Source organism: Bos indicus, chromosome 24, assembly GCF_029378745.1.
Source record: "Bos indicus isolate NIAB-ARS_2022 breed Sahiwal x Tharparkar chromosome 24, NIAB-ARS_B.indTharparkar_mat_pri_1.0, whole genome shotgun sequence".
Classification (NCBI taxonomy): domain Eukaryota; kingdom Metazoa; phylum Chordata; class Mammalia; order Artiodactyla; family Bovidae; genus Bos; species Bos indicus.
The window spans coordinates 43,235,650-43,256,295 of record NC_091783.1 but is presented as its reverse complement, the minus strand read 5'-3'; the positions used below and the strand labels follow the sequence as shown (position 1 = coordinate 43,256,295).

At 43.3% G+C, this 20,646-nt stretch overlaps 1 protein-coding gene across 5 annotated transcripts in view; it reads left to right on the top strand.

The window, feature by feature from the left end:
• The window catches only part of SPIRE1 (spire type actin nucleation factor 1), a 168,376-nt gene that overhangs the window by 142,100 nt on the left and 5,630 nt on the right, over positions 1-20,646 (top strand). For 3 of the 5 annotated variants that reach the window (XM_070778963.1, XM_070778962.1, XM_019986687.2), the window contains 5 exons: positions 4,882-5,054; positions 9,991-10,081; positions 14,299-14,441; positions 16,442-16,615; positions 20,048-20,185. In XM_070778963.1, coding sequence (XP_070635064.1) covers positions 4,882-5,054; positions 9,991-10,081; positions 14,299-14,441; positions 16,442-16,615; positions 20,048-20,185 — 719 coding nt within the window. The remainder of the gene's footprint in view (positions 1-4,881; positions 5,055-9,990; positions 10,082-14,298; positions 14,442-16,441; positions 16,616-20,047; positions 20,186-20,646) is intronic. The other 2 variants (XM_070778964.1, XM_019986688.2) reach the window with 1 other exon arrangement.

The window sequence follows — 20,646 nt, the reverse complement described above, 5'->3', positions numbered from 1 at the left end:
TCACAACTTTACCAGACTTAAGTGACACCAGTACTGTTCAAACTTTTAAAATCTACCATGTGTGTGTGGTAGTCTCTCAGTCATGTCTGACTGTGTGACCCCATGGACTGTAGCTTGCCAGGCTCCTCTGTCTATGGAATTCTCCAGGCAGGAATACTGGAGTGGGTTGCCATTCCCTTCTCGGGGATCTTCCCAACCCAGGGGTCTAACCCCGATCTCCCATATTATAGGCAGATCCTTTATCATCTCAGCCACCAGGAAGCCCAAATCTACTATCAGTTCAGTTCAGTCGCTCAGTCGTGTCTGGCTCTTTGTGACCCCATGAATCGCAGCACGCCAGGCCTCCCTGTCCATCACCAACTCCCGGAGTTCACTCAGACTCACGTCCATCAAGTCAGTGATGCCATCCAGCCATCTCCTCCTCTGTTGTCCCCTTCTCCTCCTGCCCCCAATCCCTCCCAGCATCAGTCTTTTCCAGTGAGTCAACTCTTCACATGAGGTGGCCAAAGTACTGGAGTTTCAGCTTTAGCATCATTCCTTCCAAAGAAATCCCAGGGCTGATCTCCTTCAGAATGGACTGGTTGGATCTCCTTGCAGTCCAAGGGACTCTCAAGTCTTCTCCAACACCACAGTTCAAAAGCATCAATTTCTTCGGCACTCAGCTTTCTTCACAGTCTAACTCTCACATCCATACATGACCACTGGATAACCATAGCTTTGACTAGACGGACCTTTGTTGGCAAAGTAATGTCTCTGCTTTTCAATATGCTATCTAGGTTGGTCATAACTTTCCTTCCAAGGAGTAAGCATCTTTTAATTTCATGGCTGCAATCACCATCTGCAGTGATTTTGGAGCCCCAAAAAATAAAGTTTGACACTGTTTCCACTGTTTCCCCATCTATTTCCCATGAAGTGATGGGACCAGATGCCATGATCTTTGTCTTCTGAATGTTGAGCTTTAAGCCAACTTTTTCACTCTCCTCTTTCACTTTCATCAAGAGGCTTTTGAGTTCCTCTTCACTTTCTGCCATAAGGGTGGTGTCATCTGCATATCTGAGGTTATTGATATTTCTCCCGGCAATCTTGATTCCAGCTTGTGCTTCTTCCAGCCCAGCGTTTCTCATGATGTACTCTGTATATAAGTTAAATAAGCAGGGTGACAATATACAGCCTTGACGAACTCCTTTTCCTATTTGAAACCAGTCTGTTGTTCCATGTCCAGTTCTAACTGTTGCTTCCTGACCTGCATATAGGTTTCTCAAGAGGCAGGTCAGGTGGTCTGATGTTCCCATCTCTTTCAGAATTTTCCACAGTTTATTGTGACCCACACAGTCAAAGGCTTTGGCATAGTCCATAACGCAGAAATAGATGTTTTTCTGGAACTCTCTTGCTTTTTCCATGATCCAGTGGATGTTGGCAATTTGATCTCTGGTTCCTCTGCCTTTTCTAAAACCAGCTTGAACATCTGAAAATTTACAGTTCACATATTGCTGAAGCCGGCTTGGAGAATTTTGAGCATTACTTGACTAGCGTGTGAGATGATACAAATAGCTGTGAAAAGAAGAGAAGCAAAAAGCAAAGGAGAAAAGGAAAGATATAAGCATCTGAGCGCAGAGTTCCAAAGAATAGCAAGGAGAGATAAGGAAGCCTTCCTCAGGGATCAATGCAAAGAAGTAGAGGAAGACAATAAAATGGGAAAGACTAGAGATCTCTTCAAGAAAATTAGAGATACCAAGGGAACATTTCATGCAAAGATGGGCTCGATAAAGGACAGAAATGATATGGACCTAACAGAAGCAGAAGATATTAAGAAGAGGTGGCGAGAATACACAGAAGAACTGTACAAAAAAGATCTTCACGGCCAAGATAATAACGATGGTATGATCACTCATCTAGAGCCAGACATCCTGGAATGTGAAGTCAAGTGGGCCTTACGAAGCATCACTATGAACAAAGCTAGTGGAGGTGATGGAATTCCAGTTGAGCTATTTCAAATCCTGAAAGATGATGCTGTGAAAGTGCTGTACTCAGTATGCCAGCAAATTTGGAAAACTCAGCAGTGGCCAAAGGACTAGAAAAGGTCAGTTTTCATTCCAATCCCAAAGAAAGGCAATGCCAAAGAATGCTCAAACTACCGCGCAAATCTACTATAAATGACTTTAAAAATTTTCTTAAGTAAAAGCATCCATAAAATCATGTATCTTATGTAGTAATTACATTTTTTTCTGAAACATTAACTATATAACCATTAGAACTGTTGTGATGTCCCTCCTCGCTCCACTGGGGATTTCGCCCTGGGAGCCTGGACTGTGAGCACCACCCCGGGGACGCTCACCCCTCCAGCAGAGCTGCGGCTGGAGCATGGAGAGCCAGGCTGCAGGAGAGGCCTTCTGCTGAAGCACAGGAAGCACAGGCCCTGGAAGAAGTATATGGAGAGTGCATGCTGTGGAATACAAATTTTCAGAATATACTTCAAGATCATTTTTAAACATTTGTCTTTTTTTCCTTCACTAGGAATTAAGCAGTTAGCCCAGTCATTTTCTCTCTTCTCTCTTGAGAGCTTTCCTGGTACTCCTGTGAGTGTGGCAGCCTGTAGTTCTCTTCCAATGAAAGGTCTGTTGAAGGGTTTTAAGCTTTACAGTTTGTGTGAAAACCTGCTGCTTCTTCCTCTTTGTCCCCTTCAGCACACTCCTCCCCCAATTAAACATTTTTTCTAGCTGCTTAATACCTGGAGAGGTGATAACAAAGTTAACTTGTGCGTTGTCAGATTTTCTACTGAACACTTTATGTAAAATGATAAATGATTGACAGGTCTGTCTCCTTCTCTTCCTCATTCCTTTCCTCTGCTCACTCAAACCCTTCCTTCTCGTTCACAAGGAAAGTTCTAGTTCTGGCCTTCTTGAGCTCTAAAATCAGGCAGAAATTGTAAATATTAAGTTAAATATACATCATTTATAATAAATAGTTTATATAATTCTTTTAAATCATGTCAAGGAAGGCTGTACTAGAGTACACTTTCTGAATGTTACCTGGAAGCCCACGTCTTCCACTTGAAGCCTGTGAATATTATACAGTGGGGGAGCTACTGTAAACAGAACCTTATATTTTATGTTAACTTCAGGTACAACGCTTCCTGCCAGAAATGAGCAGTAGCCATGTCTTTTCAGTGCTCAGTACACTCTTCACCTCTGACTCATCAGGGGAGTTTCACACACTGCTCCACAGCTATGGGCATACTGAAACTGCTTTTTCTCATTTTTAAATACTCTAGTAGTTAGTTATTAAAAGTATTAGTTATTGAAACACTGAAGAAATTTATCTCCACTTGCACTGGAAGATCACAGGCTTTTGGAACTGGTTCTGCCAAGGCTCCTCTGTCAGCTCTGCTGAGTTGGCCGTGAGCGGCTGAGTCACACTGAGCCTTAGTCCACTCGCTCACAAGTGGAGATAAAAGTCAGTGTTAATAATTGCTAACATTTATTGTGTGCCACCTTTATTACACACACTATTAAGTGTTTTATATGCAGTTGTTGACTTATGTAATCCTCACAGCAAGCCCACTTCTGCTGTTAGCCCTATTTAACAGATGAGGACTGAATTTGCTGTAATTGCTCAAGGTCAGACAAGTAGCAGCAGAGTTAGACTCTGAATCCGAACTGTCCTCGCCCTGCTGTTCTGTGTGCTCTAAGCCCTACACTCCCTACACAGTAGCTTGTGCTGTGCTACGTACGCTACGCTACGTAACATTCGCACTGTGCTCTTGCCCTGTGCTCACACCCTCTGGTCTCCCTCCTGTGCTCTCTGTATAATCTGCAGTCTGTACTCCCAACTCCATGCTCTGCACTCCATGCCCTGTCCTGGACACACACTCTGCTCTGTGCTCCCAGCCCTGTGTCTCTGTAGTCTAGTCTGTGCTCCACACTCCGTGGGCTCACACCCTCTGTGCCGTGTGCTCTCTGCTCTGGCCTCTCCCCCCTGTCCTCTATAATCTATAGTCTGTACTCTGCACTCCATGCTCTGCACTGTGGGCTCGCACCCTCTGTGCTGTGTGCTCTCTACTCTGGCCTCTCCCCCCTGTCCTCTATAGTCTATATAGTCTGTACTCTGCACTCCGTGCTCTGCACTGTGGGCTCGCACCCTCTGTGCCGTGTGCTCTCTGCTCTGGCCTCTCCCTGCTGTCCTCTATAGTCTATATAGTCTATACTCTGCACTCCGTGCTCTGCACTGTGGGCTTGCACCCTCTGTGCCGTGTGCTCTCTGCTCTGGTCTCTCACCCCCTGTCTTTTATAATCTACAGTCTGTACTCCGCACTTCGTGCTCTGTATCCTGCTCCCACACTTCTTTCATTGCCTTTCCATCCACATTTGAGCTTGGGATAATCTATATTAGCTTTATCATAAGGAATGTATCCCAGATTCTGTGTGTTCATGTTTATATGTGTATAGATAATTGACTTTTTATTTTAGACTCAAACCGCCCTCAGTCTTGCAGCCCCATGCTGGAGGCTTGTGTACACCGTCACTTCCATCAGTCCATCACTCACTCTTCAGAGGCTCAAGGGAACTCGAGCCTCCCTGGGCCTCTGGGAAGTAAAGCACCTGGAGTTGGTTTTCTGTAGGATTTCCCCCAGTTCTAAATTTTAATCTACACATATAGTGAATATATAGTTATTCATGGAAAGGTTTCCTTTATTTGAGTGTGACAGTTAATGTCGAATACACATGTGTTATATGCCCAGGTGTTACTGCGTGTGGCCTCTGTGCTGTCTGCATGACGTAGGAATGCTTTTCAGCTCAGTGCAGGCGCTTGAAGACTCCTTTTGGTCCACTGACCACCTTTCTGTGCTTAGGGAAAGGTCAGCTTTTGCCTTTTTTTCCCCAGAGGTGACAACCGCTGAATCTCCCAAGAATGTTGCAGAATCATCCATGGTGAATGGAGGTGTGGCGTCACAGCCCAGAGAAGGTGGGTCAGGAGCCGCCCAGCAGGTGCCTGTGCCGCGGAAGAAACTCCTCAAAGCCCCGACTCTGGCTGAGCTGGACAGCTCCGACTCAGAGGTGAGGCCCATGCCTGTTCAGGGTCAGCCTCCATGGGCCCTTGTGTTGCTGCAGCCACTGCTTGCCCTCCTCCTAGTTTTCAGCCAGTACAATTGAGTCACTCAGTCATGTCCAACTCTTTGTGATCCCTTGGACTGCAGCACACTAGGCTTCCTTGTCCATCACCAACTCCTGGAGCCTGCTCAAACTCATGTCAATTGAGTCGGTGATGCCATCCAACCATCTCATCCTCTGTCTTTCTTTTCTCCTGCCTTCAATCTTTCCCAGCATCAGGGTCTTTCCAGTGGATCAGTTCTTCACATCAGGTGGCCAAAGTATTGGAGCTTCAGCATCAGGTCTTCTAATGAATATTCAGGACTGATTTCCTTTAGGATTGACTGTTTGATCTCCTTGCAGTCCAAGGGACTCTCAAGAGTCGTCCCAGCTCTCACATCCATACATGACTACTGGGAAGACCATAGCTTTGAGTATCTGGAACTTTGAGTATCTGGAGCAGTGTAATCTCTCTGCTTTTTAATATGCTGTCTGGGTTGGTCATCGGAGAAGGCAATGGCACCCGACTCCAGTACTCTTGCCTGGAAGAGGAGCCTGGTAGGCTTCAGTCCTTGGGGTCACTGAGTCGGACACAACTGAGCAACTTCACTTTCTCTTTTTACTTTCATGCATTGGAGAAGGAAATGGCAACCCACTCCAGTGTTCTTGCCTGGAGAGTCCCAGGGACGAAGGGGCCTGGTGGGCTGCCGTCTATGGGGTTGCACAGAGTCGGACACGACTGACATGACTTAGCAGCAGCAGCTGGGAACAAGCGTCTTCTAATTTCATGGCTGCAGTCACCATCTGCAGTGATTTTGGAGCCCAAGAAAATAAAGTCTGTCACTGTTTCCACTGTTTCCCCATCTATTTGCCATGATGTGATGGGACCAGAAGCCATGATCTTAGTTTTTTGAATGTTGTGTTTTAAGCCAGCTTTTTTACTCGCCTCTTTCACCTTCATCAAGAGGCTCTCTTCAATTTCTGCCATTGAAGTTGGTGTTATTTGCATATCAGAGGTTGTTGGTATTTCTCCCCGAAATCTTGATTCCAGCTTGTGCTTCATCCAGCCTCTCATTTTGCGTGCTGTACTCTGCATATAAGTTTAATAAGCAGGGTGACAATATACAGTCTTGATATACTCCTTTCCCAATTTGGAACCAGTCTGTTGTTCCATGTCCAGTTCTAACTATTGCTGCTTGACCTGCACACAGGTTTCTCATGAGGCAGGTAAGGTGGTCTGGTATTCTCATGTCTTTAAAGAATTTTCCACAGTTTGTTGTGATCCACACAGTCAAAGGGTTTAGCATAGTCAATGAAGCAGATGATATTCTGGAATTCTCTTGCTTTTTCTGTGATCAGTGGATGTTGGCAGTTTGATTTCTGGTTCCTCTGCCTTTTCTAAATCCACCTGGAAGTTCTCAGTTCACGTACTGTTGAAGCCTAGCTTGGAGGATTTTGAGCATTACCTTGCCAGTACGTGAAATGAGTGCAGATGTGTGGTAGTTTGAACATTCTTTGGCATTGCTCTTCTTTGGGATTGGAATGAAAAGTGACCTGTGGCCACTACTGAGTTTTTCAAATTTGCTGGCATATTGAGTGCACACAGAAAGGTTTTGTTTTTGAACTAAGACTGTTAAAAAGTAAATTATAGAGACAGATCTAAAACCCAAATCTAAGCCCAAAATCTTCATATCTCATAAACTTTCTAGTATTCCAACTAGCAGTATATGAGAATGCCTAAATGAAAGTAATTTAAACTGGAAAGGGGCTTAGAAATTGTGTTCAGCATCATTACTTTGCAGTAAGAACACAGCTTAGTAGAGGTAGAGGCTCAGTTTACAAAGTCAGACAACAGAAAAGTAACAGAATCCCCGCCAAACTATGAATAGACCTCCCAGCACCAGGTCTGCTTCCACTGCTGTTTTTTTCTTTTCTCAAAATTCTTAATCTCAATGGGTTTTTTTGGTCTGTCTTTAAATGGGTTTTTTTGGTCTGTCTTTAATAATCTCTACTAGCCCGACCCAGGTAACATTGTAAAAGTCAAGATAAGCTTTGATTGGCACTGTATCAAAGCTTTCAGTAGAGAAGCGAAGCTCAGGAGCTGTATCTGTGCCTTAACTGGGCGTCTTGTCAAAAGGAGATTTTCCTTCCTGCCCAGTGAGTTCGGTGCCCAGGCTTGTATCTGAGATGACTCTGGTGGCCTCAGGGACAGCCTCACCCTGGGAGCACAGCTGTGGGACTTCTGACAGTGATAGGGACTTCTGACATTGGTGAGTGTCAAAGACTAGTGTAATGCTGCTGTGAATAATGGAGTGCATGTATCTTTTTGAATTAGTGTTTTTGTTTTTTTCAGATACATACCCAGGAGTGGAATTGCTGGGCCATATGGTAGTTCTGCTTTTAGTTTTTTGAGAAACCTCCGTACTATTCTCCACAGTGGCTGCAGTGATTTACATTCCCGCAAACAGTGTACAAGTGTTCCCACTTCTCCACATCCTCTCCAACATTTATTGTTTATGTTTTTTTGTTTTGTTTTTGATGATAGCTGTTCTGACAGGTGTGAGGTGATAGCTCCTTGTGGTGTTGATTAGAATTTCCCTGGTAGTTAGCAGTGTTGAGCATCTTTTCATGTACCATGTTGGCCATCTGCATTTCCTGTTTGGAAGAATGTCTGTTCGGTTCTTCTGCCCATTTTTTAATTGTTTTTTCTTGATGTTGAATAAGATGAACTGTTTAAGTCCTATTTATTTATTTTTGCTTTTATTTCCTATTTTAGGAGATGGATCCAATAAAATATTGCTACAATTTATGTCAGTGAGTGTCCTCCTTATATTTTCCTCTGGGAGTTTTATGGTATCCGGTTTTACAGTTAGGTCTTTAATCCACTTTGAGTTTATTTTTTAATGGTAGGATTAGTTTTCAAGTAGTCTGAAAGTGGATCAGCTCCCTCAGGTGGGCAGGCAGAAGCAGGGAGCCGTCCACGGCTTCTGGGAGAAAATCCCAAGAAGCGTTGAGCCACACCCCTCCCCCCAGCAATCCCATGTCCACCCTGCCTGCCCAGGGCAGGATCCTCACTGCTCTCAGGGGAAGCGTTTCAGACCCTTGGGAAGGAGGGAGGCTGCGCAGCATGGACATGCCTTAGTAAAGTCAGCTGTAACAGTGGTTCTGGGAAGGTTGGTTGAAGGATGTACAGTGGGGATGGTTTCTGCTGTTTGAATCAGGAGCTCCCACCTCATAACTGCTGAGAAGTCCTGTGTGTGACTTTTTCTTTTTGAGATACTCATAGCTTTTACTTCCTTTTGACCTGCCAGAAGCAGGAGATAAGCTAGTTCTCACTGACTTTTCTGGAGACGTGTACGATGTCCTGTGCATGACCTCTGGGTGAGGCTTGGCTGATGTCGCCTGGTTTGTTCTTGGCAGTGAGCACCAGGAGGAGGTGACCACTCAGACCATCCTTGTGTGGGCTCTGTGGTCTCCACGGCTTTTTTCTTCTCCTGTTCCTTGACTAGGTCCTTTGTAGTGGGGCTTCTTCGAAACTAATGCTTTCCACACTAAGTAGGTCAGAAAGGATTTTCACTATTTGTCTCACATGATCATAGATTAATATATTAACCTAACTTTCTTCTATATTTAAAAATATTTAGCAGTTTTCTCTATGTATTATGGAATTGAGTTGTCTTCCAGTTAATATATATCTCATGTCACATAGTAAGTAGTAAATTTTTCATGAATAAATATTGTACTTCACTTTGGTATAAGTTCAGTTCAGTTCAGTCGCTCAGTTGTGTCTGACTCTTTGCGACCCCATGAATCGCAGCACGCCAGGCCTCCCTGTCTATCACCATCTCCCGGAGTTCACTCAAACTCAGTCCATCGAGTCGGTGATGCCATCCAGCCATCTCATCCTCTGTCGTCCCCTTTTCCTCCTGCCCCCAATCCCTCCCAGCATCAGAGTCTTTTCCAATGAGTCAACTCTTCACATGAGGTGGCCAAAGTACTAGAGTTTGAGCTTTAGCATCATTCCTTCCAAAGAACACCCAGGGCTGATCTCCTTTAGAATGGACTGGTTGGATCTCCTTGCAGTCCAAGGGACTCTCAAGAGTCTTCTCCAACACCACAGTTCAAAAGCATCAATTCTTTGGCACTCAGCTTTCTTCACAGTCCAACTCTCACATCCATACATGACCACTGGAAAAACCATAGCCTTGACTAGACGGATCTTTGTTGGCAAAGTAATGTCTCTGCTTTTCAATATGCTATCTAGGTTGGTCATAACTTTGCTTCCAAGGAGTAAGCATCTTTTAATTTCATGGCTGCAGTCACCATCTGCAGTGATTTATAGTCTAAAACAAATTAAGAAGGTCTCTTCTCACAAGTAACAGGAATTTAAATTTTGACACAGTGTAGACATATTTCTCATAAATATGTTTTCATTCATTCAACAAATATTTATGCATTACTTAGTAAGGGATGGACTTGGTAGTAGGTAACAACAGTGAACAAAACACATCTACCTCTGTAGGGGTAGTAAGTCTGTTAGTTTTTTAAATGTGTTAAATACTTGACTGATGATGTTAATCACCATTTGTTGTGTGCCAGGTGATGTGTTAAGCATTTTAAATGTGTTCTCAGATTTGTCCTTGTAGTAATCCTATTGAAATTATGAAACTGAAATAAGAAACTTGCTCTATGTCACATCACTCTAATGAGGAACAAAGCCGGGGCACACACCCAGATATGTCTAATTTTAGATCCCTTCTAGTTTGTCTCCAACTTGCTTTGAACCTTGGACATTAAAATGTGGTGCCTCAGTTTACCTCTTATGAGTGAACACTGCTAATGAGCATGAGAGCACTAGTGTCTAAGAAATCTGTGTCTCCCCCTTGCCCTGTGTCTTTTTCAGGAGGAGACCCTGCCCAGGTCTGCCAGCAGCAGCAGTGCATCTCCCTCCTTCCTGGAAGACCCCTTCCTGGAGACCGTGTCCACAAGGAAGAGTGAGTATTTGTGGTACAGAGAACCAGTGTCAGATGCCTTAAAAAAAACATGTTTAACCTAGGAAAGGAAATCCCAAAGTGCCTTGTTGTCATTTGGGTTAAATAGTTAAAGAACCAACCCTGGATTTGCCCTGGTCAGGAGCAGAAATAATCGTTTTTTTCCTAGAATAACATAAGATAGGGCTAAACTGTAATTGGGTCTCAGGTTCTCAACTTACAATAAATCAGTCACCTTTAGGTTTACAGATGATAGCTGTAGGGAGTAGGTCAGCCTATGTGTACTTTTTAGAATTACCTCATTATCTAAATTTAAGCCAGAAGCCCTGAATAATCACACTTGTTATCATTCTTGCTACACACACACAAATATACCCCCACACACCCTTGCCCCTTACCCATGTACAAGTATGGATAATAAAAACACCTTTATAACTCTTCAGGTAATGGGTTCTAATATAGAATGTAAAATGAAATCATTTTGAAAAGTACTGTTGGCCATCTTTTTGAAAATACTTATTTGGCTGTGTTGGGTCTTCCCTGGGGCGTGTGGGGTCTCCATGGCGTCATGTGGGATCTTTCCCTGAGGTGCAGCTGTCTAGTTGTAGTGTGTGGGCTTAATTGCTCCAACGGATGGGATCTTAACTTCCCAAACCAGGTATTGAACCTGTGTCCGTGGCATTACAAGGCAAATTCTTCACCAGTGGACCACAAGGGAAGCCACAGTTTTGGTAATCTTTTCATTTGTAAGATTAATATAAAGGGTTAAAAATTCTATATTAGCGGGGAGGATTCTGGGAAGCTGGCAGAGTAGCAGGCACTGTGTAGTCATCTTCCCACCTAGACAGTAACTGCAGTGGCAGAATCTGTCTGATATATTCGGAATGCTAGAATCTGTTGAATGCTTACAACTTCCAGGGGAAGATGGTGAATTGTGGTTAACTTCAGTAGATTTCAGCTCTTAGTGAGTGGCAGCCATTCATTCCCCTGTCCCCGTCCATGTGACAGTCAGCTGTGTGCCGTTCCTGAAGCAGCTTGCACACAGCTGGCGGGGCCAAGACAGACAAAATGACCTGGCCCTCCAGATCTTGGGGCTCTGTGTTCTGGTCACTGCTTCTGATATCAGAAGTGCAGACAGAGGTAGACGGCTGTTGCTGAGCTGTTGTCAGCTTCCCCCTCCCCCCTCCATATCTCCAGGGAATATGCGAGAATTGGAAAGTGACCATGAATGCCCAGGGAATGGCTCATCAAGGACCTGAGGAGATGTTAAGTTTACATCAGGCTGATCTTCAAAGATCAGCCTTCAACAATAAGAGAAACAGTGACTAGGGACAGTAACAAAACTCCGCAAACTCTGGGGAAGGGTAGAATCTAATTTCCAGAGTTATCACATTGATAAATTCAAATGTCCAGTGTTCAACAAAAAATCACAAGGCACATAAAAAAACAGGAAAGTATGGCTCATTCAGAAGAAAAAATAAGTCAACAGAAACTGTCCCAGAGCAAAAGGGAGGTTTATTTCTATAAGCATTTATGTTAAAAACAAGACTTGTGTTGAAAAACAGTATTTCAACAGGTAGTTGCACAGTAAATGTTCTGCTTTTAAAAACAAGAATGATGTCAAATCAAATATATATATATATAATTTGCAAATATCTTCGTTTTCGGTGTTATCTTTTCACTTCTTTTTTTAACTTTTTATTTTGTATTGGGGTATAGAGGATTAACAGTATTGTGACAATTTCAGGTGAACAGTACAGGAGCTCGGCCATCCATATGCATGTATCCATTCTCCCCCAAACTCCTCTTCCATCCAGGCTGCCACATAACATTGAGGAGAGTTCCATAGCACTCTGAAGCTTTCAATTGGAACATTTAGTCCATTTCCATTTAAAGCAATGATTAATATTTGTGCATGCGTGCTTAGTTGCTCAGTCATATCTTACTCTGCAGTCCCATAGACTGTAGCCCACCGGGCTCCCCTGTCCATGGAATTGTCTAAGCCAAAATACTGGGGTGGGTTGCCATTCCCTTCTCCAGGGTATCTTCCCAACCCAGAGATCAAACCCAGGTCTCCTGTATTGCAGGCAGATTTTTTACAGGCCGAGCTACCAAGAAAGCCTGTTTTTGGTATTTATTGATATTAATAGGTATGTATGTACTGCCATTTTGTTCATTGTTTTGTGGTTGTTTTTATTTCCTTTTATTCCAAGAAAAAAGAAATCTTTTTCCTTGATGACTATCTTTAGTGTTATGTGGAGTCCTTTCTCTTTTCTGTGTATGTATCTGTTATATAGACTTTTGGTTTGTGGTTACCAGACAGGTGAATATTTTAAGTTGATGACCTCTTACATTTAAACACATGATGCTAAAGCTGAAACTCCAGTACTTTGGCCACCTCATGTGAAGAGTTGACTCATTGGAAAAGACTCTGATGCTGGGAGGGATTGGGGGCAGGAGGAGAAGGGGACGACAGAGGATGAGATGGCTGGATGGCATCACTGACTCAATGGACGTGGGTTTGAGTGAACTCCGGGAGTTGGTGATGGACAGGGAGGCCTGGCGTGCTGTGATTCAGACACGACTGAGCGACTGAACTGAACTGAGCAGTACTACATTTTTACCCTGCCACACACATTTTGTTTTTAATAATCACATTTTACATTTTTATTTATATTTTTAGCCCTTTAGACCAATTTATTTTATATCCATTTAATATATCATCTGGGACTTCCCATGGTCCAGTGGCTAAGACTCTGTACTCCCAAATGCAGGGGGCCCAGGTTTGATCCCTGGTCAAGGAACTAAATCCCACATGCCGCAACTAAGACCTAGCTCAGCCAAATAAATAAATAATAAATATTAAAATATATATGTAACATCCAACAAAGTACAATAAAGTTTACAACCGGGTGCATAACAAGGTAACTGTAAACAATTTAATACCACTGAATTGTATGTTTTAAAATGGTATAATTGGTAAATTTTTACAATGTACAGTTGGGTAAGATGGTAAATATTATGTGTATCTTACTGCAATTATTTAAAATTTTACTAAGAAAAAACAGAGTATCTTTAGTATATTGACTTCATTTTTCGTACATGTACATGTGGAGGTTTCAGTGGTTAAAATTCTTCAAATAGTATTTTGATTTACTTAAACAGATTACATCAAAAACAACAGGAGCTGACCTTGGTTATTATCTGTAATTGGTATTTGACCAGACCCATTAAATATTAGAGAGACTCCATTAAATCACATGATGGATTTCTGTACCTTTTCTTGATTGAGGGAAGTATATTCTGATTTTTTTTAGTGATGATTGAGGGAAGTATATTCTGATTTTTTTTAGTGATTTATTGCTAGGACAGTCCAAGTAGATGGTCATCTCTTCCTCACTGTGCTGACTTTCACTTTTCCTCACCTTCTTACTGCACAGAGGGTGGGAGGAAGGACAGACAGACAGACAGCAGAGTTCTGTGATGTCCTCCTGTGTTTCCACAATGTGAATCAGAGCCTGAAACATTGCCCCTTTAAACTCTGTCCCCAGATATTCCTAGACAGAGGAGCAGTGTCATATGTAGTATTAACATTGAAGCTGAAACTTAATTTTTTTAAATAAAGCTTGATTTAAACTAAGGATAAAATGTCTTGATACACATCAAGAAGAAAGAGTTTTCATATTTTATCTTTTAAAAGGAAGGTATAAACTTGACAATTTTGGTATGACTTGACACAAACAATACATAATTTTCACATGCTTTTAAAATAAAGCCCAAGATCTATTCTTTGAATTCTTTGCCCTTGAAATTGTTTATTAAATACAAGTCTTTTGCCCAATTAAAAAAATTTTAAATAAAGCCTAAGACTCTTAATTGCAAAATTCTATGGAAAATAACAGGATGGCATTTATATTATGAATCTGAGACTGCATTTATGTTGCATTTTATGCATGAATTTGAATATTGAACACTTTTTCCTTTTCCTTGCTATTTCAGTAGTAAGTTTATCTTGCAAAGATTATTCTGTAACAGTCTTCCAGGGTCCCCTTGTGGCCTCCAGTCCTAATGTATCAGTCCGACAAAATCAGCACTCCATCTTTGAATGCAGTTTGTCACATATGGCAGAGGGTTTTCTGTTAGAAATTTGAAACCTAAGTTGCTTTTTTTTTTCTTTTATAAGAGAACTGATTTCAGTTTGGTTCATCCTGTTTCTTCAGACCCTCCCAAGTTCTTGCCCATATCCTCCACACCTCAGCCTGAGCGACGGCAGCCACCCCAGAGACGACATTCCATTGAGAAGGAAACACCCACTAATGTGAGACAGTTCCTGCCGGCATCCAGGCAGAGCTCCCGGTCTCTTGTAAGTAGCCCACAGACTATGCAGAGCAACTTGTAAGCAGTTAAGAGACCTGGAATCATTAGTTTCTTTGAGAAGCTTCCAGAAGCTAGAATGAACTTTATAATACCCTTATTTGTTGTTACTAGCTGAAGAAAACCAATCCTAAAAGTAACCAAGTGAAATCTGACATTTTTTGTTCATTTAAAGTACTTTTTTCCCCCTGAAACACTTACTTATGGTTGAAAGTATGGATATTTATTAAAGAAACACTTTTTTCCTTTCAAATGCCACTTAAAAATTGTTGAAACTAAACAGAAAACTTAGTGAAGTCTGACTACAGTAGACTCTTACTGAGGCAGATATCCAGAGGGAGAATTTTGATTCATAAAAATCCACTGTTCCTTGTTTTCAAGCATGTTTTGTGATACTGGAGTCACTGCAGCTGTTTGGATGGGTTGACAGTTTGCGCTGTTTTCCAGAGACGTCCAGGCTCACGTCATAGCTATTCACTTATCAGGCAGGGGATGTAGCCCACAAGGTCCTTCCAGGAAGAGGCAGCGGATCTGCCAGAGGAAACCTGCGAGGATTCTTTCTGTCCCACCTGACTTCCCAAATACCTACACTGTTGAGGTTAAACTTAAAATTAGCAGTGTAAAGACACTGTCAGATTAACTACAAGGAGTATTTGGCTGGTGCATGTGTGCTAAATTGCTTCAGTCATTTCAGACTCTTAGCGACCCCATGGACTGTAGCCCACCAGGCTCCTCTGTCCATGGGATTCTCCAGGAAAGAATACTGGAGTGGGTTGCCATGCCTTCCCCCAGAGGACCTTCCCGACCCAGGGATCGGACCCATGTCTCTTACGTCTCTGGCATCAGCAGGCGGGTTCTTTCCCACTAGCACCACCTGGGAAACTTTACCAAGGAAGGCCATGAGGTGTCTTCCTGGCGCAGGGGAGCTCAGTGTGTATGGTCAGGCCATGAGCTGTTTTTGTGGAGAAGAGCAAGGTACAACCAACATGCCTTTGCGGAGAAGAGGTTTAGTGAGCAGGCAGGGGAGCCCGTGGTCTGTGCAGACTGGTAATTTGTTCACAGAACTCCGCACCCTCCGCCTGCCTCTAGGTCCCAGCTGAGATGCAAGAACCTCCAGATCAAAGTCCTGACTTTTCTTGCCAGTAGCTTATCATGGGAAGTCCATAAAATCCCACTCCTTTACTGGCAGTGGCATCTAGTTTTGTAAGTATTGTCTTTAAAAGTATGATTTAGCTATTTTTTTTTAAGAAAACACTGAATCATTTTGCATTTATAAGGTCTCAACTAAAGACAACAGAAATGTCTTTTGTTGTTACTGATTTTCATTTATATTGGACCTTCCTCCCTTTCCTCCTGGGGTTTCCCAGGTGGCGCTAGTGGTAAAGAACTTACCTACCAATAATGTAGACACAGGAGATGCCAGTTCAATCCCTAGGTCAGGAAGATTCCCTGGAGGAGGGCATGGCAATCTACTCCAGTGTTCTTGCCTGGAGAATCCAATCCCATGGACAGAGGAGACTGGTGGGCTGCAGTCCATGGGGGTGCAAAGAGTCGTACACAACTGAAGAGACTTAGCACCCTTTCCTCAGGATATTGAAAGTGTACTTTTTTTCATCATTTGGTCAGATGACTGGGGGCAGTGCCCTCCAAGTAGGGTAGGGGTGGCTGCTGGGTGTGTGTTTCTACTGTCGCCTTGGGCCTCCATCCCGCAAACCTGTGTGGGAGATAAGAGTTCACAGGACAGCTGAAGTGTTGCTGTGTGAACTCAGATTCTCCAGCTGTGACTTCGTGGTTGATTTCGTTTTGACACACATAGATGCAGATGATGGCCTGGAGACTCATATGGAATCTAACATTAATGCCCTCCGTGGTGTTTTTGTCTGTTTTTCTTTCATGCTCTATAATGGTTCTGTATAAGTCACTCATGTTCAGCAGTATTTTCTCCATTTCTTCTCCCCTGCTATTCTCTTCCCCATACGTATTGTTCAGGTTCCCAGGATGACCACAGCATGGCCAGCGCCGCCTTTCCGACCACTTTTTTCTACCCTCCAAACAGCTTCTCTGCTCGGCTCTCACCCTTTGGAGGCAGCCATGCTGGGGGTAGCAGGGGCTGTTTATTATCTGTGTGAGAGAGCTTTTACCAGCAGGTGGAGACACACACAGGTTGGCCTCCTGCGGGCTCTGGGAATTACCTTCCTCTGTCTCTGGTCGTGATGCCTCAGCTGCCGCACTCTGCACAGATTAACAGCTTAGATGGACACTTTGCTTCTGACCGTTGATTCCAATCTTTGGTAGATGCATAGATCACACCATGATCTCAAATGACAGGATGATAGTGAAAGGACAACAAACTGAGAATGCAGCAGCGTCAGGGAGCCTGTGGGAAGAGCTTCTGAGAGGCCTGATGGAAAGGCATTCCGCTGGCCTCCCCCAGAAGCAGTCATCCACACTCAGCTGCCCAGCCAGGGAGCCACAGGGACCCTTCCTCTTCTCCAGCTCCCGTACAGCTGTGTTATGATGGTCAGGATGGTTGTTAGAAAAACCCACCCTGCTTCTCTGTACAGAGAAATCAAGTTTTATCGATGTGATTATTTAAATATTTTAAATACTCATTTTGTATTATCTTTTGAGATTTTCATACAGAGTACACTTTTTATAGAAAGTATAATTTCCAGACCTCAGTAGCATAAAAAGCCTTGGGACCGTCTTCAGGCTTCCCCTGCCCACAGTGCGACCTGTGTGGCAGCAGCCCGCCTGGCTCCGGGGTCCTTCCTGTTGACCAGACCTGTTCTTGATAAGCAAACAGCCTCTAAATTCTTTGTTATTCTTTATTACCCATCTTGGTTCAGAAAATAAACTGAATGTAAATGAGGTACAACAGATTACTTTCTCTTCATTTGGCATGAAATTCAGGCTCAATCCTGTTTTTCGTTTTTGATCTGGCCATGTGAGCACGTGGTCAGATGCAGGAGTGGCATTTAGTACCACCCCTCTTGGTGTTTCTGAAGATCTCTGACATTTTGTTTTTATTTTCAACCCTCCCTAGTCTCGTCTACTAAGTCTACAGATGACTTCAGATAGATAATTTACCTTGAATTTTAAAGATGAACTTGAAAAAAGAGTAATTAAACTTAATATTTGCTCTTTTTAAGTGTGCTTTCCTTTGGTTTATTAAAAACTCAAAAGGCTGTTTTGGATAATTGTCAAATCTCTCCTACTTATTTATGAAGCTTGGGCTGACCACAAACACTATAAAATGTGACTGTGTCTGTTTCTCCAGCTCAGTAACAGATGACACACTGTGCTCTCTAATTTCTGTGCTGGCTTAACTCCGACGCCTTTTGAATGGTAAATATAACCAGAATATTTAACAGAAACCCAGCCATTTTAGTGACATATGTACAGTGAGTTCTAAAGGCACCACAGCTGTTCCTGTAGTATATTGTAATCTTTGAAAATTTAAGATTTAGCTTCCCGTTTCTAAATTTGGGAGCTATGCTGCAGCACAGAGCAGCCAGAGAATCTGAATCGTGCTGCTCTGGCCCCTGGCGTCCATGCCAGGCCAGGACCCAGGTTCCATGCCTGCTGTAGTGTGACCAGCCCCTCATGACAGTGGGGACAGGGGCTCAGCTCAGGGTGAAGTGCAAACCCTGAGTGCTCTTCACATTTTGCGGCATGAGGATCTCAGCAAGATCTGGGGTAATTTGGCTTTGGGGATGTTAAATCAATGTTTTTTCATCAGTTGAAAAAAAATAATGAAAGCTGGTCTATAATTATTTATTTTCTTTCATGTTGCATTAAAGTTTTGTTGTCCTTGGGAAAGCACCAGATTTAAAACATTAGCATTTGACCTGATGGAAGCTATTTACCAAAGAATAATCTGCTTGAAATTCTAAAAAAAAGAACATAAACACCAAAAAAAACCACCCTTTCTTATTTCATCTGACAGAGCAGTGGATTTGGGTATGGTTCAAAGCAGAAAGTTGAAAGTAGGCTCTGACTGAGCCCGTCTGTGACTCGAGGCTGAGGAGAGGGCAGTGCCTGCTATCACCACCTCTGTTACGCTGTAAGGTTGCCATCTTCCTAACACACGGCCACCGATCTCCAGGAGTAGTCTTCTGCTTGTTTGCTAGATTCATATATATAGGTAGTCATGCTCGTCACTGATGAATAAAGACGACTGTAAAGACTTCTTAATGACACATCAGAACCTGAGAAAAGTTGCTGTTCAGTGTGTGCAGCCGGCGCATTAGTCTGAGCACAGTTGTGATGTCCAGCACTCAGAGGCTGTCATGTCCCAGTAGACATACACACACTGTTCTCAGGGCCGAGCAAAGCACAGTAAATATTGGACATGCCAACTGAAGCCTGTTATCTTTGAAAGCTCTTCCTACTGAGAGAAAAGTGTGTGATGGTGGGATTTCTTGAGTATTTAGACATTCTAGAGCATGATATAATCTAACAAACTATCCTCCCATCCTCCAGATACTAAGCTGTTCATCTTAAAAATTCAACTGCAGGATCTTTTCTAAAACATTTTTAGCAAATTTAATCTTCCCTAAGTTAGCTTGAACAGAGATAATTTTGTAATGACTATAAGCAGCAGTAATTCTGCAAATTTTCTTTTATAGTAAATGCTAATGTTTGTCAAGTTTGCGGCCTAGATTTGTTTTTTTTCTCTGATTAGAAAACTGAACTGAATGTTAAATCTCCATGAACTGCATCCATAGTCTCGTGCTTTCTTGTTTGGCTTGTCTGAGTCCAGAATGCCTGTGCACAGCACTGCTGTGTGTGTGGGTGTGAGTTCCAGTGTGTGTACACCGAGGGCACGGGTTTGTGAGGCCCACATGCTGTGGGCGCACAGGACGTTTCTGTGTTTCTGCTGGGTCCACAATCAGTGCAGGGCCAACTGGGAGCAGGCAAGAGGCTCTTTATTCAGTGGGATCAGTTACATCAGCGTCATCCTCCACAATCCGTGTGGAAAACTGACAAGGGCTCTGGAGTGCATGGGGCAGCCCAATGGGAGTGTCTGCTGACCTCTGGGTCCAGTTCACTCACACCATTAGGAGTTTTCAGGCTGTGCTGATGTAACTTACCACTAAATAACGTTTCTCAATGTCAGTTACTAACCGTCTTCTTTGGGCTGTTCTGGGTACCACAAATCAGTGTTTAAAACTGTACCAGTATCGTAGATTTGCTGTTTACTTTTGAGCAGATAGTATACAACAGAAAGCTACATACTGTCTTTGTGTATCAGGAGAAAATGGACATAAATTTGGTTTAGAGCAGCAGCATTTCCCCCAGATTTCAGGACACAGTCAGGGACTAGTGATGCTTGAGATGCATCTGAACACACATGAGAAACTTCTGTTACTGGAGGTCTTGGTCGGCTAGTGCTACCTGGGACCCAGCAGTCTCCAGCTACCTTCTGGGTGTGATCAGAGATTGTGGTCCCCAGAGCGAGCCAGCTCTGCCCCAGGGTTTCCTGGGAGCCTCTTTCTTCTTTGGAGCTACTAACCAGGGCCCTGAAGTGGAGGGGACATGGCCTTGCTGGAGGGGGTGGGGCTTCTTGCTCACATGGATTCTGACTTTCAGGAGGAGTTCTGCTACCCAGTGGAGTGCCTGGCACTGACCGTGGAGGAGGTGATGCACATTCGTCAGGTCCTGGTCAAAGCAGAGCTGGAAAAGTACCAGCAATACAAAGATGTCTACACGGCTCTGAAAAAAGGAAAGGTAGAGCCCTTTCCAGTTGGCGGGTCATGCGGGCACTATCTGCTGCCAGGTGGCACAGGGCTTTGGGGGCTCCAGGGGCCAGAGACTCACCCTCTGCCAGGCAGTCCCTGTTCCCTTGCTCACAGAAGCAAGTATTATTTCTCCCATAGAAATAGAAAACCGTAAGGTTTAAAACCACTGTAATAAATAATGGTGTGCCTTCCTAAAATCAGGTCTGCTCTTAGTTGTTAAACCTTTAAAAGATTATTGAGAAGACATATCTGAGAAACACAGGACACTTTTTTAGAATCTTCTTCAGATTGCTTCCATGATGGCAAGACCCTTAAGAGCTGTGGCCTTTTTCTCCCATTTGAAAGTAGAATTATAATCAAATACAGAGCCAGATTGTAACTGTCACAGAATCAAACTTAGTAAAAGGGTCTCTAAATGCTCTTCTCCCTTTGTCTACTAAGACTTTCCAC